Source organism: Manacus candei, unplaced genomic scaffold (genome assembly GCF_025592945.1).
Source record: "Manacus candei isolate 608988 ecotype Guabito, Panama unplaced genomic scaffold, ASM2559294v1 h1tg000014l, whole genome shotgun sequence".
Taxonomy (NCBI): Eukaryota; Metazoa; Chordata; class Aves; order Passeriformes; family Pipridae; genus Manacus; species Manacus candei.
Window position 1 is genome coordinate 37,071,151 of NW_026138062.1, and position 14,912 is coordinate 37,086,062.

At 34.5% G+C, this 14,912-nt stretch overlaps 1 protein-coding gene across 10 annotated transcripts in view; it reads left to right on the forward strand.

Annotated features, from left to right (window-relative positions):
- Nucleotides 1–14,912, forward strand: part of PSPC1 (paraspeckle component 1) — a 61,848-nt gene that overhangs the window by 20,304 nt on the left and 26,632 nt on the right. For 5 of the 10 annotated variants that reach the window (XR_007903057.1, XR_007903056.1, XM_051779128.1 and 2 more), the window contains exons 7-8: nt 9,713–9,770; nt 13,760–13,929. The exons of 3 other annotated variants lie outside the window; for them this stretch is intronic. Coding sequence is in view for 5 of the 7 variants with exons in the window: in XM_051779128.1 (XP_051635088.1) it covers nt 9,713–9,770; nt 13,760–13,929 (228 nt within the window). In the remaining 2 variants the exon portion in view is untranslated. Of the gene's footprint in view, nt 1–1,588; nt 2,238–9,712; nt 9,771–13,759; nt 13,938–14,912 lie in introns of those variants that run through there. 2 more of the 10 variants (XM_051779130.1, XM_051779131.1) reach the window with 2 other exon arrangements.

Below are 14,912 nucleotides of genomic sequence, written 5' to 3' on the forward strand. Positions count from 1 at the left end.
TCTACCTCATGTTGCTTCAGTTTTACAGTAACTGGCCTACAGGTTGTAAAAACTACTAGCTGGAAAATTATGGAGCCTGGTTTCATGCCAGAAAGTTTCATTTATGCTTCTCTGTTCATGTTTTTCTATGTTTTATGTGCTGTATTTGTGGACAGGCCAAAAGTTTATTGGAAAAATCTTAAACTGAACTATTCTGGTTGTAAGCAACGTATGTAACTATATAAAAGAGAGTGTTTGCTTGTTAGAAGTTTCTCCTACAGGACCTCTTTGTAGCATTGAAAAACTTCGGCTTTCAGCTTCCTTTTGGCAAATACTTGCATGTTCTCTTACTTGGGAACTCAGATGAGTTACAGGATAGCAACTACAAGTGGACTGGATTTTTTGTTATAATTTAGTCAGCGTATCTAGTATCTGCTTGGTGAGGAGAAATTGTTAATACAGAAGTCTGGCAAAGAGTCAGATTTAGTGCACTGTGACTATAAGTAGTGCTACTTTTAAAGTGTTTTAAGTTGATTTTGCTGTGTTATCACTGACACTTCAATTAAAAAGTAGGTAAGATTTTTACAGAAATACTTCATGATAAAGGATATTCTTAGGTGATTAATTTTTCTTCTAAGTAAACATTGAGGACTTTCACTACATCTCATCTTTGAATCATTTGGGGAAGGTGGTTGTTTTGAACCAATCCAGTGTTCACTCTTTTTTAATATTTGTATGGATTTGTTTTTTGTGCAAGGAAAACTTAACATTTGGGAAATCTAAAATGCAGCATTCTTTTATGACACCTGATTTTCATTTAAGTATTTTAGTGCATTTGTGCATGATGGTACAGTTAGCCCAGTCTTTGTTATCAGTTAAGCAGCCCTTCAAATCCACACCCACCAGGGGAAATTATGGAGTGCATCTTAAATCATTTGCAGTCTATTCTGTGAAAGTAAGAAATGCTCCCATGGAAGTCTGTTTTGATACTTACCTGTTCTCATGACATTTCTTTAGCTCAAATAAAACCAGAATAATTCTAAGATGCAGCATAAAATTCTCTAATATGCCCGTGAAGTTGTGAATATATTGTGAATGTAGCGTAAGTGTATTACATGTCTGAGTTGTGAACTTGGTGATATGATGGACATTTCTTCCAGAGAGTAGTTTTGTGGGTAAGTAAACAGTAAAATGCCTTTGAAAAAATACTTGTGTTATGTTCAGTTCTTGATCTGTATTTAATTTCTTTACTGTCATTGAAAAAAATAAAGCTAACAGAAATGGGAGAAATCGTTTTCATATGTTGGTTCCATGGATCTAAGGTGGCTCTTAGCTCCAGCAGAACCACATTAATTGACAGAATGTTGTAATGAGAAAGTTGCTATTAAGAGAATTAATATATTCTTCTCTCTTATTTTTCAAAGGATTTCCAGATCTGTTAAAAGTGGTTACCTTCTAAGCACGTTTGTCTTGTGAAAAATTATTTCTGAATTTTGCCTTAAAATATTTGACAAGAAGATTTTGACCTTTCTTGTGACTGTTAGCTGTTATATCAAGCGTAAAATTTGACAGAATATGTGTTTCTGTTTTTCTCTCAAATAATCAACAGCAAAGGCATTTGGAAAAAGCATCCTTCTTCGCAGTTACATCCTCTGAGAGTGCTTCATAAACAGTGAGGGGACATGGTAGGATTTTCCTTTACCTGGATGTAAATGATTTAGAGGTGATTAAATAGAGGCATGGAATTAAAATACTTGGATTTTTTTTCTTAGTTACTGAATATATGCAGTTTGTTTGGGGCCTGATTCTACCTTCTGTATACAGTCAATCTTTTTGTGTGGTGGATAACATTTTTCACAGGTTCTGAGAAAGTGAGATACTTTTTTAGTCAGCTTTATTTTGTAGACACTGTATATACAATATTTTACTGTATTACAGCAAATGGAAATGGGAGAGGTGGGAGAAAAGCTCAGAAATAATGATATATTAATGCAGTGGTTTAAATGCAGTATTAAAGTTCAGAGAAGGAGCAAGTAACTGCAAGACAAAATAATGAAGCAGGAAAGACACAAATTTCAATATGGGACCAAGTTCTATAATCAACAAACTAGGTTCTGTGGTAAATCTTGACTTATTTTAGACTATTTTCTTTTTATTAACAAGTTAGATTGTAATTTGAATTTTTGACCTGTAATACAGCATTCTGAAAGTATGAGTTCTGTAAAAACAAAGCTGCTGCAGCTTATGTTATAAAAAGTCTTTAAAAGGCACATAAGCTTTTGAATGAAAATAGAGTTATTTGTGCTTTTATTCTAGTTAATGGCTTTTGTCTATTTACTGTACAAGATTGCAATTCTAATGTTTAACAGTTTGAGAGTTGCAGATATTTTGGACTGTTTTCCCAATCTAGTTTACTTTCTTAAAGTAAACCTAACTTAAACTTAGAAAAAAACAACAAACAAACCTCACAGTTTTTGAACAGTTTTATGAAAGTGACTTTTTACTGCAGATGGATTTCACTCTAAGGTATTAACCACTTGCAGTTGACTGAAACTTTTGAGTTGTACTTGGCCCTAGTGAGGCCACTTTGGAGTGTTGTGCTCAATTCTGGTCTCAGAAAGACAAGATGCTACTGGACAGTTCAAGAAAGACAAGTTGCTACTGGAAAGGGTCCAGCAGAGGCCACAAGGGGTCTGGAGCACCTCTTACGAAGAGAGACTTGGCTGTCCTTCAGTTTAGATTTTGAGGAAAAGTTAAGAATTTTACAAATCACATTGAAACTAATCTTAAGAAAAAATATTTCTTGCAGTAACATATTTTGAGAATAATAGTAATGTAATGATTGTTCATTCTTTAACATTTTCAACACTTGTAATCAGATTGTGTTAATAGGACTTGGCACCTGCTATAGATGAGTGCCAATGTGTACAATGAGATTTACATTATACTGTTCAGTAAAAATGTGTTTCAGTTTCTGGAATCCTTCAGTCGCCTTGATGCTTACAAATTTGAGGGGCCTCTAGGTGGGCTTACCGCTTTAAAATATTAGCCTAGTGGCTAATATTGTATTAAATAGTATTTTATTAAATAGTATTGTATTAAATAGTATTTTCTTTCAGGAGATTGTTAAATGTTGCTATTAGTGAGGTATCCCCTAAAAGTCTTTGTAATGTGAGTAGTATTAGTGCAGTTAAACTGCTTCCTTTTCCAAAACTGTCAGTGTAGACCTGACTGAAACATCACGTGAGGATTAATGTATTGAAAAGAAGTCAGCTTTACTTCAGATTGGGTTTTACATCCAGCTGTAGGAGAATGGCAAAACCAAAGCTTACTGGGAAGTTCACAGTTGTTCAGCACCATACTGTCAAAAAAAAATAAAAACCCAGCAAGTTGTGTGTTTTGGGAAGTAGAAACTAGCTTTGCCTAAACAAAGATCCTGAACCGTCTTCCATTTTCTAAAGATCAGAAATGGCTGGTCTTAAGGTGAATGTGAGAGAAAATGTAACTTTTTGAAAATGATTTCTTCTAAATCTGTAAAATAGGAGTGTTGAGTGTGTGTGTGCTCTCTATCACACACAAAACTGCAATCCATTTCTGTCTTTTACAGTGTTAGTGTCAGGTGATATGCTGAGAGGCTTTTCAGTAGTTAATGAAGTTATATAATGGAGTACTCTCCTACCCAATTCTTTATTAATCTGTGTAAAATACACTAGTATATGTTACAGGGTATATTGACTGATGTTTTTAATATGTTGTGGTGGCTGTTTTGCACATTAATACGAATTTAGTATTAGTTTTTATTAAAATACACCTGTGATTTCAAAACATGGTTCAAGGTATAATATTTTTTTGTATTTTTAAAGAATAACTTCAGCTTAGAATAGTCAATATTTTGAGTAGTTTAATGACATTTGTTTGGTTAGGAGTTTTTTTTTCTGTGGGATTTAGATGCTGAGGACTATCCTCAGCAACTGATGCAGGAGGAAAATGAGGCCTCACAGAAGTAGAAGACTTTCTGTACTCAGAACTAAAAGCAGAAAGTGAAGATGTAATGCATGGAGGTTTTTCTCAAATACATTCCTATACTTTTGCTGTTAATTAGTTTTAAGAGAAATTTCCCTGTCTTAATAAAATTGATGCTTCCTTTGCAATCTTATTGAAATAATGGAAATAATTGATACACTGGACTAATATATTTTTTTTTTCTGTAAGGGAAAATCAGATTTTTTTTTTCTTATTGTCAACAACTCTAATTATAATTGTTACTACCATTAGGGATCTCTTTCCAATTTGCAGCATTTACTGGAATATATGTATCTGTGTGTATGTCATGTAGTGTGTATTCGTGGATTTATCAATGTGATAGATTTTTTTATGCTTATGTTGTAACTTAGTGAGTCGTCTCCATCAGTTCTTTTGATGACTTGAGTCACTAAGGAGTAAATTTCCTTTATCTCCTTAGCCCTCCTAGGATGTTTTTCTTGGAGGTTGAGTCCTGATTGAATAGTTGACAGCTATTAAACCTAGTGAAGATTCTTTTCATTAGGCTTCCTATTTCAAAACAGAGCTCTGTAGTTTACTGTATGCTATATGTTTTACAGCTACGTTTACTTTAGTTGTTACCTAGTTTAATATATTTGTTCTGCTTTCTGCGAGGTAAGAGAGCTTATGTTTTTCCAAACTCCTGGGTGGGAGCTATCACTCAGTTCATAGAGTTTTTGAGTCCTTAAGGCTGGAAGACATCTCTGGAATCATCTCATATGATGCCCAGCTCAGAGGAGGGATTAGCTCTGCGTATAGACTGCAGTGCTCAGGATTACACAGAAATCTTGGATTTTGAAAGATCAGTGGTTTTAATTTAAAATTACTGTTACTGTACGTGATGGAATAAACTGAACTGTTTGGGGATATTGTAACTTTTGGATCTTGCATACAAATCTTAATTGAAGGACAAGTTAAAGAGGGAAAGGTGACAAGAAGGGTGGATGGAAGAGGAGATGCCACTACTTTAACTTCTTGGTGGCAGCTTAGCTTCCAGTGAACTAGTCACTGGAGTGAAATAGACATTCTGAGGAAAAGACAAATAAGCACCATCAAAACTATCCTCCAAATTCTAGTTTTGATTGCCAACTAGCAATTCTAATAACTTTTATGATTTCTGTCATTAAAATATAGGTATCTTTCAGTAAATTACAATTTGTGTAAGGTTTATGGGCATTTTACCTCCTGAAGAGGTCTTCAGAAATAATTTTTCTTTTCTAGAAAGAACTTAATAAAATAAACCACACTAGAAGGGAGTAAGGAATTCTAGTAAGAGGTACAGAAATGTCATACCTGTTTCGACAGATATGAAGTCTGATAGAGACTCAAATTTCGTTTCCATGTTAATGAAAACAAGTGAGAATCAGCAGCACTGTGAATTACATTTTGCTCTAAATACTCAACCTAGATAAAGTGCTAATTAAACTACTGCGTGCAAGTTTATAGGGTAAGTGGTTTTTTTTGCTAAGGCATTTTTTGAATGCCATGTCTTGGCAGTACCATGGTCACCATTCCTTAGCTGAAAGGTGAGTAAATAGTCCTGTATTAATTGAGAAGTGTATCTCATGGCTACAAACACTTGTAAACTGTGTGATCTGTTATCTTAATATTTCATTGGTATCTTGCTTTTTGCTGTTCTAAAATATTCCATACTATATTTATTTCATACCATAATTTTTGGATAGCTTTGTTACCATGACTGTTGCATCATTTGGAGACAAGATTTTTAATTTTCTCTGGGGTGCTGCAATTGCAAAGCCTGTTTCTCAGGAAAAAAAGTAGTATTGCTTTGTCTATTAAAAAAGGTCAGTTTTATGACTATTTGTATTTTTACTTTTGGTGTGAGAAGGGATTTGCATCTGATACATTCTCTTGTATCAATTCTTAGGTTTCTTTTCAAAACATTTGGTTTCATGGTTTTGTAGAATGAATTTAGCAAAAAACTAATACATTTAAAAAACTGAGAAGAATCATCTTGGCAGTTCTCTGTGTACTTACACTGCTGTATCAGTGGTGTTTAAGGTATAAGAGCATTGTGCATGATACACCTCAAATACTAGAGAGACCTGGTTTCTAATACTTGTAAAAGGGGGAGAATCCATACTGTATGAAATGTAAAATGTATAATTTGAAAACTGAATTCAGTATTTTTGTATAGATCTACTTTTTACAATTGACATTAAAATGAGTTGGAATTGTGAGGAAATACAATTTTTCATGCTTGTATCTAAAGCAATTAGCAAGTATAATTCTGTATTTGCCATCATAGCAATTTTTCTAAAAGCAAATTGCTCAGATAAATCGGAGGATTGTTTGCATTAATGAGTTCTGAAGTATTATATAAGAATCCTGCAACAGAAGTAATTTGGAAAGCTTTCTTCTGAGTTGTGTAAACAGTGCTTTTACTATAGGACATTTTTTGGTGTTTTTTTGTTTGGGTTTTTTTTTTGTTTGTTTGTTTGTTTGTTTGTTTTTTCCTGACCTTCTCAAAAATTACCACACACTTTCCTACATGTTCTTTGTCTTATGGCTTTCTTTTCCCCCTGTATTGCATATCATCCGTTTTTCTTGTTCTCTTCCAATTTAAGTTGTTTTCCCAGGTACCAGGTGACTTCAGAGGTTCTTAATCGCCACATATTTCTCTATTAAGAGTTTAAGCCCTGCTCTCTTGCTGCTCAGTTTTAACTCCCTCTTATGGGTAGTTATGGGTGGCTTTTGGGAAGGGACTGATACAGCTACTACTCAACTGAAGAAAGGGCAGTCATATAGTGAGGAAAAGAAGCTCTGAGAAGGTAACACTCTCATTGTTGAGTTCTGCAAAGGGCTTGATTATCCAAAAGTGAAGCTCTCAGGTGGGCTGTAATTACCAGCCAGTACTGGTTCAGCTATTCTGTCAAACTGCCTGTTGGTACTTCTTTCTCTGTCATCTTTTGGGCAAAACCCATGGACTAGTTGACCTAACTTACTTGCAATAACATGTTTATGCTCACATAGTAAAGAGTTGTCTAGGACATGATTTGTGTGTGATAGGACTAAATTTTTGTTATCATCTGGACTCCTGCAAATACAAGTTGCTAGTATGTCGAGCATTTAATGACATAATGATACATACTATCAGTTAACATTTGAAATTGGGTATTTTCTCTGACAGAAAATTTGTGAATTCTGTGTTTAACAGTACAGAAGAGTTTTCCTGTGCTGAAAATTCAAGGAACCATGATAAGTTATGAACATGCAACAGTAGGAATAATAATAATAATTCTTGCAGGCACATTGATAAGCTAATGGGCAGCAGAGATCATAAGGTACATTTATTTGATTCTGTTGCTGAAATACTTTTTATACTGTACTAATTCAACACCAAAGTTAAAGCTACAAAAATGACAAATAATTAATTCATGGGTTTTGTTACAAATGTTAGACTAGACAAAAAAAAAGTAAAAATTGCAAGTTCTACCTGTCTTGTTGTACTTGTGGTTAACTGAAGACTGGTAACATTTCAGGCTGAGAAAAAATGGTTTATTGCTGGGAGGTAATGTGCTTTTTAAGGAAAGTGTACATTAAAGCTTTACAGAGCAAGCTGATGCAGCTTTATAGCTCGGTACTTAACATCCTTAGCTAGCCAGTGTTGTACTTGGCCCTGCCTTATATGGCACTTGTCATATTAAAGAAAGACCAAACACTAAGCAACTTGCGGTTGAACCTGACGTGAATCAAGTAAATTATGTGCACTAATGCAAAATCTGATACTTTGCCTTGTAGCTAAAGAGTATCTCACAACTGTTTGTGGCATGTCCTGTCGCATGTGCACATATGCCTGTATGTGTGCACACACAATCTAACGAATATAAATTGATAGCCATGGTGGTTTTCTGTCAGTTTGGGCTAGGGATTGTCATTAGGGATGATATACCACTTTCCTTTTTGCTTCCTCATGTCAGGGCTGAGGTGTACAAGCAGACTAATATCAACAAAGTTGTATCTGATTTCATGACGTTGCTATCACTTTATGGTTTGATCGATCCTAGTGGGGGTGCTGATTTTACTTAAAATGCCAATGGATGTTACTGTGAAAGGTCTGTCCAAGTAGTTGCATGCTCTGTTACAAATTTTTAACATGGGTTCTAGGGTCAAAAGAAGAGATCCTCTTTAGTGTTCCATCAATGGCCTTTCGTAGCTGGACCTTAATATCTGCATCTATCTCTTAGTTACCAGGCCTTATTTTTCCTCTCCACACTAAGTCATATTCTTTTGAAAATAGTGTGTAATCTTCTTATGTTAAGTACATTTTCTAGGTTAATATGAGCTACTAGAAACAAAGTTGTTAACTTGAGAGCTTTTTGTCGTATATCTTATGGCAATTTCCCATAACAGGATATTTTTACAAAATTATTGATTCTGTTCTGTCAAACAATGATGTCTGCCACTTGAAGTGTGTGGAGATAGAAGACTCACGTTTGGTATCCCAAATATGATTGACCAAAGTGGAGTTTTGTGAACCTGTAAAAATCCTGTGAATGTATTTTGGTTTTATTAATATTTCCATGTAAAAGTTGATTATAAACTGATTAGTTGCCTAGTATATGGATTTGTTTTCAAAGTGCATCTGTACTTATGCTCTTAAATCGTAAGTGGAATGATGTTCAAAATGAGGTAAATTGTTTTGCATATGCTTATTCTTAGCACACGTGTGTTTGCTCAAGCAGAATACGTTACCATTCTTGTAAAAAATTAAGGAGAAAATTTTCAATTAAGGAGAAGATTTTTAATTAAGGAGAAGAGTTTCTTTAGCTTTTGTTTTGAACTGTGAATTTGTTTCTATTTAATCCTTTTGATGTAATGAGTAATACTGCAATCCTTGAAATTATCTCTGATAGTATAATTTGTTTTCCTTTAAGTGATCATTTTTTGCCACTCTGGGTACTATCCTTTGAGTATTGTTTCACAGCAGGCCGTGGTTCATGGTTAGCAGTGTCAGAACTCTTCTGCTGTTGGGTGACTGAGCGTCAATTGAATCTGGATCACTTTGACTTACTTGTCCGTTTAGTATAAATGCATGTTATAGTTTCTGCTAATATACTACAGTTTTATGCTGGTTTCAAAAGCATGGTCAGTATCTGAACTAGCATATCAATAGCATAGTATCATTTATCAGAACATGTTCTGCCACCAGGTTAAGTCAAAACTATTGGAAAAAAGATGATCTGGCAGATTGAGTTTATATGCCATAATATAACACATCAGAGCTTGGTTTCCAGTCAACACAAACATTTTTGAATCATGAAGCCAGATTGACTATTATTGAACCACGGCCTTTAGGCAATACTGTAATAAGACTTTTTTATTTACAGTTAAATTGTAAATATACTTATTAGTGAAAAACACTGCGTGAAGATGGATTATTTAAAGTTGATCGCATAACTATTTGGGAGCTTTAGACTGCTGCATATGATGAATTAAACTTGTGATATTTAATCTTTAACACACAAAAATGTACAGCATTGCTATATTGAACTTCCTAATCCATTTGATATTATAAAAACAAGAGAGTATAGTTAACTTCGTTCCTTGTACTATTTTTAATCGATGGAAACTTTTGAAAATTTTAACGTTTTTATTTTTATGGAGTAAATGGGAATGTTTTAAGTTCTAAGAATGATAGGTTGATCATGAAAACTATGTTTACTTTCAGAGAGAACAGGAAATGAGAATGGGTGATATGGGTCCTCGTGGAGCAATTAACATGGGAGGTAGGGATCTGAAGGAAAAAGGCTTCTGTAATGTAATTTTTTTTCTTTGGGACTGTACATGTTACTCAAGCACTATTAATCAGTGACAACTGCTGGTAAAAAGGAGTAAGCAATATTAGGAAGTAAAAAATCCCACATATTTTGCTTCCGAACAGCTTTCCCTGCCCCCCCGCCAAGGTGTATCTTTATTTTATTACTTTGTCTGTACATGGGAAAAAAAATAAGATGTACAAGTTAAGAAAAACAAAAATCAGGGAAAGATGATACTTTGGAAATTATCTGATACAAAAGAGGAATTTTATGTTCAAAAAATATTTGGCATTCTTTTGGAGGGACTGTCTATTCAGAGAAGTGATTACATGCAGTGAAATGATGGAGCGGTCAAAATTGGCAAGTTCTTGATGAGATTAATGAATAACGTGGTTGGTGTTCTACTAATTTACTGCAAATTTGTATTTGCACATATTCTCAGTTTGCTCTTGTGACTTTAAGTATTGTCACTGCTAAGAACTGTTCCTGTGAAATCTGGAGAAGTATGATAATTAGTGCTTGCTCCATATATGCAGACCAAAACAGTTTGAAATCTTACGTATCCAGTATATCTGCTTTTAAACAAGACTGAAACTTAGAGTATTTCTCCAAAAACACCAAATCTTTCTAAACTTTATTAACTGTCAATATATATCTATCAGAAACTTCCTAGTGTTAATTTAAAATAAATTAAGATGGTAATTTAAGGAAAAGTAGTAGAACTATTTTTCTGTATTTTAAACTTGAAATTACATATAAAACTTAGTAAACATTGTTGCTTGACCTTTTTGAGTAATGAGAGTTTATAGACTAATGAATAGACTAACAAATCTGCTTGGTTCAGCTTTTAAAATATATTATTCACTATTTCCTTGCATTTATTAATTGAGACACATTTATAACTGCAATATAGAAATAGGTTTTTTCTTTCGGGGATGATGAAAAGCTTTAAAAATAATTCTAAAGGAAGACATTGTGAAGTTATCTATAAGTAATGAAATGAAGCATAAATTGTGACTAAATTTTTTATTTTATAGTTGTACTTTTGCGTATCGTTGCCGTATACTTGAAAACTTCATTTAACTAAGAGACTTTGTTGTGCAGATCCACAAGATACACTTTTTACATCCAGATTTTAAGTGTGTATTTACTGCAATTCTTGCCAGGTTTTAATGCTTAACAGTGATGTTCATGGTCTTGTTTTCTAGCTTTTAAACCTAATACTTTTAGAAATAAATTGCATAGTTCCAAAAGAAGTTATAGTAGCACTGAACAGCTATTTTAAAATAGCCATAGCAAATAGTCTAGATTTTAGGTTAGCTGACTATAGAGATTTTGGTTTTTCTCCAGTATTTTAGCAACTCCACAAGTACAACCAAAATAATCTGACCCCGAAACCTTACAGTAGACCTTTACGTAGTAGATCTTTAGTTACTGACCTTTGCATCCATTCTCAACATTGCTGTCAGAATTGTAACTTTATTTTTAACTGACCTTTGCCTGTGCCATTTGCAACATTTCATCATGTGAGACAGTAGAGAGCTGGAGTATCTTCACTAATGGAAACATCTGTATTATATTAATAGAAGGCAGAGTACCTCTGTGACAGATTTAATAAGTGTTGGGCTGACTTGTGCAGAACTGCTCCTTTTTGTAGTTTTCAGTGAGAAGTTCTGGGAGAATCTGTATGCCTCATCATAGCACTTAGCTGAATCTGTAATGCTAAGTGCAGCTTATAAACTTCAATATGGAAAAAAGGAACTTTTTTTGGGAACTGTCTCTGCATTGATGAGGATTGTTGACTGGCATGTTGCCAACTGTGGCAGACTTTGGTATGTGCAGTTCAGACATTTATAGTGTACTTTTTCAGCCCTCCAGTTTGCAGAAAAAGACTTTTTTTTTAGTGTCTGTGCATTGTTGCATGAACACCTGTGATGGCTTTCCATCTGTTACTAAACCTGGTCCTGTAAATTAACTGCTAACATCAGTGTCCCACCAAAAAGAACGGGCAATCAAGTTGTTAGGTTTTAGCGTCTTTTGGGCGACCTCTGAATTAAAGCTAAAATACTGTAGTGGCCTCTTGCTGAAAGTGTGCAGGGCCCCACTCTCTCCTTGTATTGCACTGTGTAATTTTCCTCCTGTTAGAGCTGACTCTGCCTGAAACAGGATTAATATTACAAATGTCATAGTATAGGTTGCTATATGTCACCCTAGAAGCACTGTGGGTGCATTTGTATGATATGGAGCATGAGAACTTTGTTGTAGTTGACAGCAAAGTAATGCTACCTGTGTGTGGCCAGCTGGCTCAGTTTAATTAGCCTGAAAAGCCAATAACAAGTAATTTAGCATTTAGGTAATGGCGCTGCTGCCCGCACTGATCGCTGCCAACGTGATAGTCCTGCAGAGTAGGAAGAGCATCTGAAAAGAAAAGGTTCCTTCTTATATTGGCAGTTTAGGCTTCTCCTTTTCCTTCTCTACTTAGCCACAGAATAGATGATACTAAAAGACAATTTAGGGGTAATTCTGTTTAATTGTAGCATGATCTTCTACCCACTTCCTGAACTAATCGTGTGGGTAGGTAAGAAGCATCCAGCTTGAGCATATCTTTGCTTTCAGTTAGTGTCATAGGGAGAGGTCTGGGAATTTCTCATTACTATGCTCAAAAGAGTTCTGCTTTTCAAAATTACAGGATTTTTATCTCTTCTGGTAAACTTGTTTAGCACTTTACAGGTGCTGCTGTGTTGCATGGATTGTTTTTGCTAAACAGTTTGCAGTTGACATAATGATCAAACCCAGCTCTTCAGTTTCAGCAGCAATATCTTGGATACCATGGTTTCACTGACTGTTTTGATATGTGTAATCAAGGCAGGTAATACAGATGTAATTTTGCATACTTGCAGATAGTAATAGTACTCTGTCTGTACTGAATGGCCTGCTTACAATGATGTACATTTATATATTCGTTACTGAAGAAGTACAGTTGTGATGAGAAGTGAGAGGGTTTATTTTTAAAATAACAAGCTTATTGGTCTAGCAACATATCCGACTTCTTTGTATTCTTATAGTGTATACTTTTAAGTGTAGGCTAGGTTCTGAAGGTATTTTCATTGAAAAGAATGGATTATTTGGGGCTGGGGGAGGATCACCAGTCTTGATGATATTTCATAATGGCAGATGTGAGCTATATAATCAGACTTTTTTCTTTCTTACCACAACAGGAGAAAATGTTATGAAGGCATTTTTACCTACATGTTGAGTATGTTAATGAGTACTGGCAGAGTGGTGTGTCCTAGTGCAATATTATAGCTAAATGATCTCCTCAAAATATGTTTTCAAACTTTTTTCTACCTCTTACTTTGAATCAGAATTTTGGAGGAGACTGTTCTGTCACTTTGAGTTCTAGCAAAATTTCCCATAGTTTTCTGGTACTTTTCCCATAATAAATTACAGCTGTATTACAAATAATTTATTGTGAAGCTAAGTACCATCTCTGGTATTGCTTTTACTGTGCACTATATACAATTAACATAATATTGATAGAAGAGTACTTGTGAATGTACATTTCATGTGTTAGGATCCCCAAAGAGCCAAGTTGCCTTATAGCTGGCAATATCTGTAAAATGACCTGAGATTTTTTGCTAATTTGTGCTGTGTATACTGCATATATATGCTGTATGAATGCTTCAGTTCCTGCACAGAAACAGTATACCTGTAAAGCTATAAAGGTTGGGATTTTCAAACACATGAGGCAAATTATGTAATGCAAAATACTAGGGATTATTGAGAATCTGTTTAAAAGCAGATGATTGAGATAAATGTACAGTCTCAAAGAATATATATTTTTTTTTATTTCAAGTATTTGAAGTCTTGTACATTTGGCTTTTTAAATATTGTAAATTGTTTGTTTGTTCTTGTAAAATTAAGCTAGGACAGCTCTAAGTATAGATTGTTTTGCATAGATGCGTTTAGCCCAGCACCTGCTGGTAACCAAGGCCCTCCTCCAATGATGGGTATGAATATGAACAACAGAGGAACTTTACCTGGCCCTGCAATGGGTCCTGGTCCTTCCATGGGACCAGAAGGAGCTGCAAATATGGGAACACCAATGATGCCAGATAATGGAACTGTGGTAACGTATCACAAATTTAATTACTTTGAATAGCTGTCATGTCTCATGGCCCATTTTTGTTACCAAAGGTATTTTCACGCTGAATAAGAACGTTATAGATTTTGAATCTGTTAAAAGTAATTGATAAAACTTGTTCATACAAATAATGTACAGCACAGAAGGGCAGTGGTTTTTTGACATTACTATGAAAATCCTACTTCCCGTAGGAATGGTAATCTGTAAATTTAGACTTTTGCTGTTCTTTTCTTTTGTAAAACTAAATTCTATGAATTAGCTTGTCAGAGGTTTTGAAGAGCTAAATGTTGGAAGCTATGTAGTGTGAAGATATCTTTGTGTAAACTATTTAATTTTTTGAAGCAACTTTAGTGTTCTATTTCTTTTCTAACACTGTAAAATGCATGAGAATTGTGACAGTAATTACACCACTTAGAAAACCAGTATGCCAACAGCTGTTGAGCATAACTCTCATATCAATACAGGAAAACTAGTATTGCCGAATTGCCACGGGTGGTAGGGAGTATCTTGTATATATCTGGAATTTTTAATCAGAAGCGATAGGCCATTGGGATGCAGTTAAAGCACTAGCCATTTTTGGTTTGTTCTCATAGCCAGATGGTTACTTTTCCTAGCTGTAATGTCTTATGTAGAGAAACAACTATATCATTTTAAAATCTGATTTTTACATATTTTTTCAATCCTATTCTGCTAATAGATATTTGGGTTACTGGTGGTATGATATAAAGTGATTCTGTTATAGTTTTATTGGAACACGGAAGCATTTTGTAGCTGCACCTTTTTATATATGCCTTCTCAACAGTAGCTGTCTGTGACTGAGCAATCTGTATAATGAAGTTTGAACAAAAAATTTTGTTCCTTAGAGGAAAAATGAGATTTTGATTTTGCACTAAATATATGATGAGTCTGGTCTTTACAAATTAAAAAGGAGAGGATCTCACTTCATGTTGTAGGAGCCGGCTCATTTT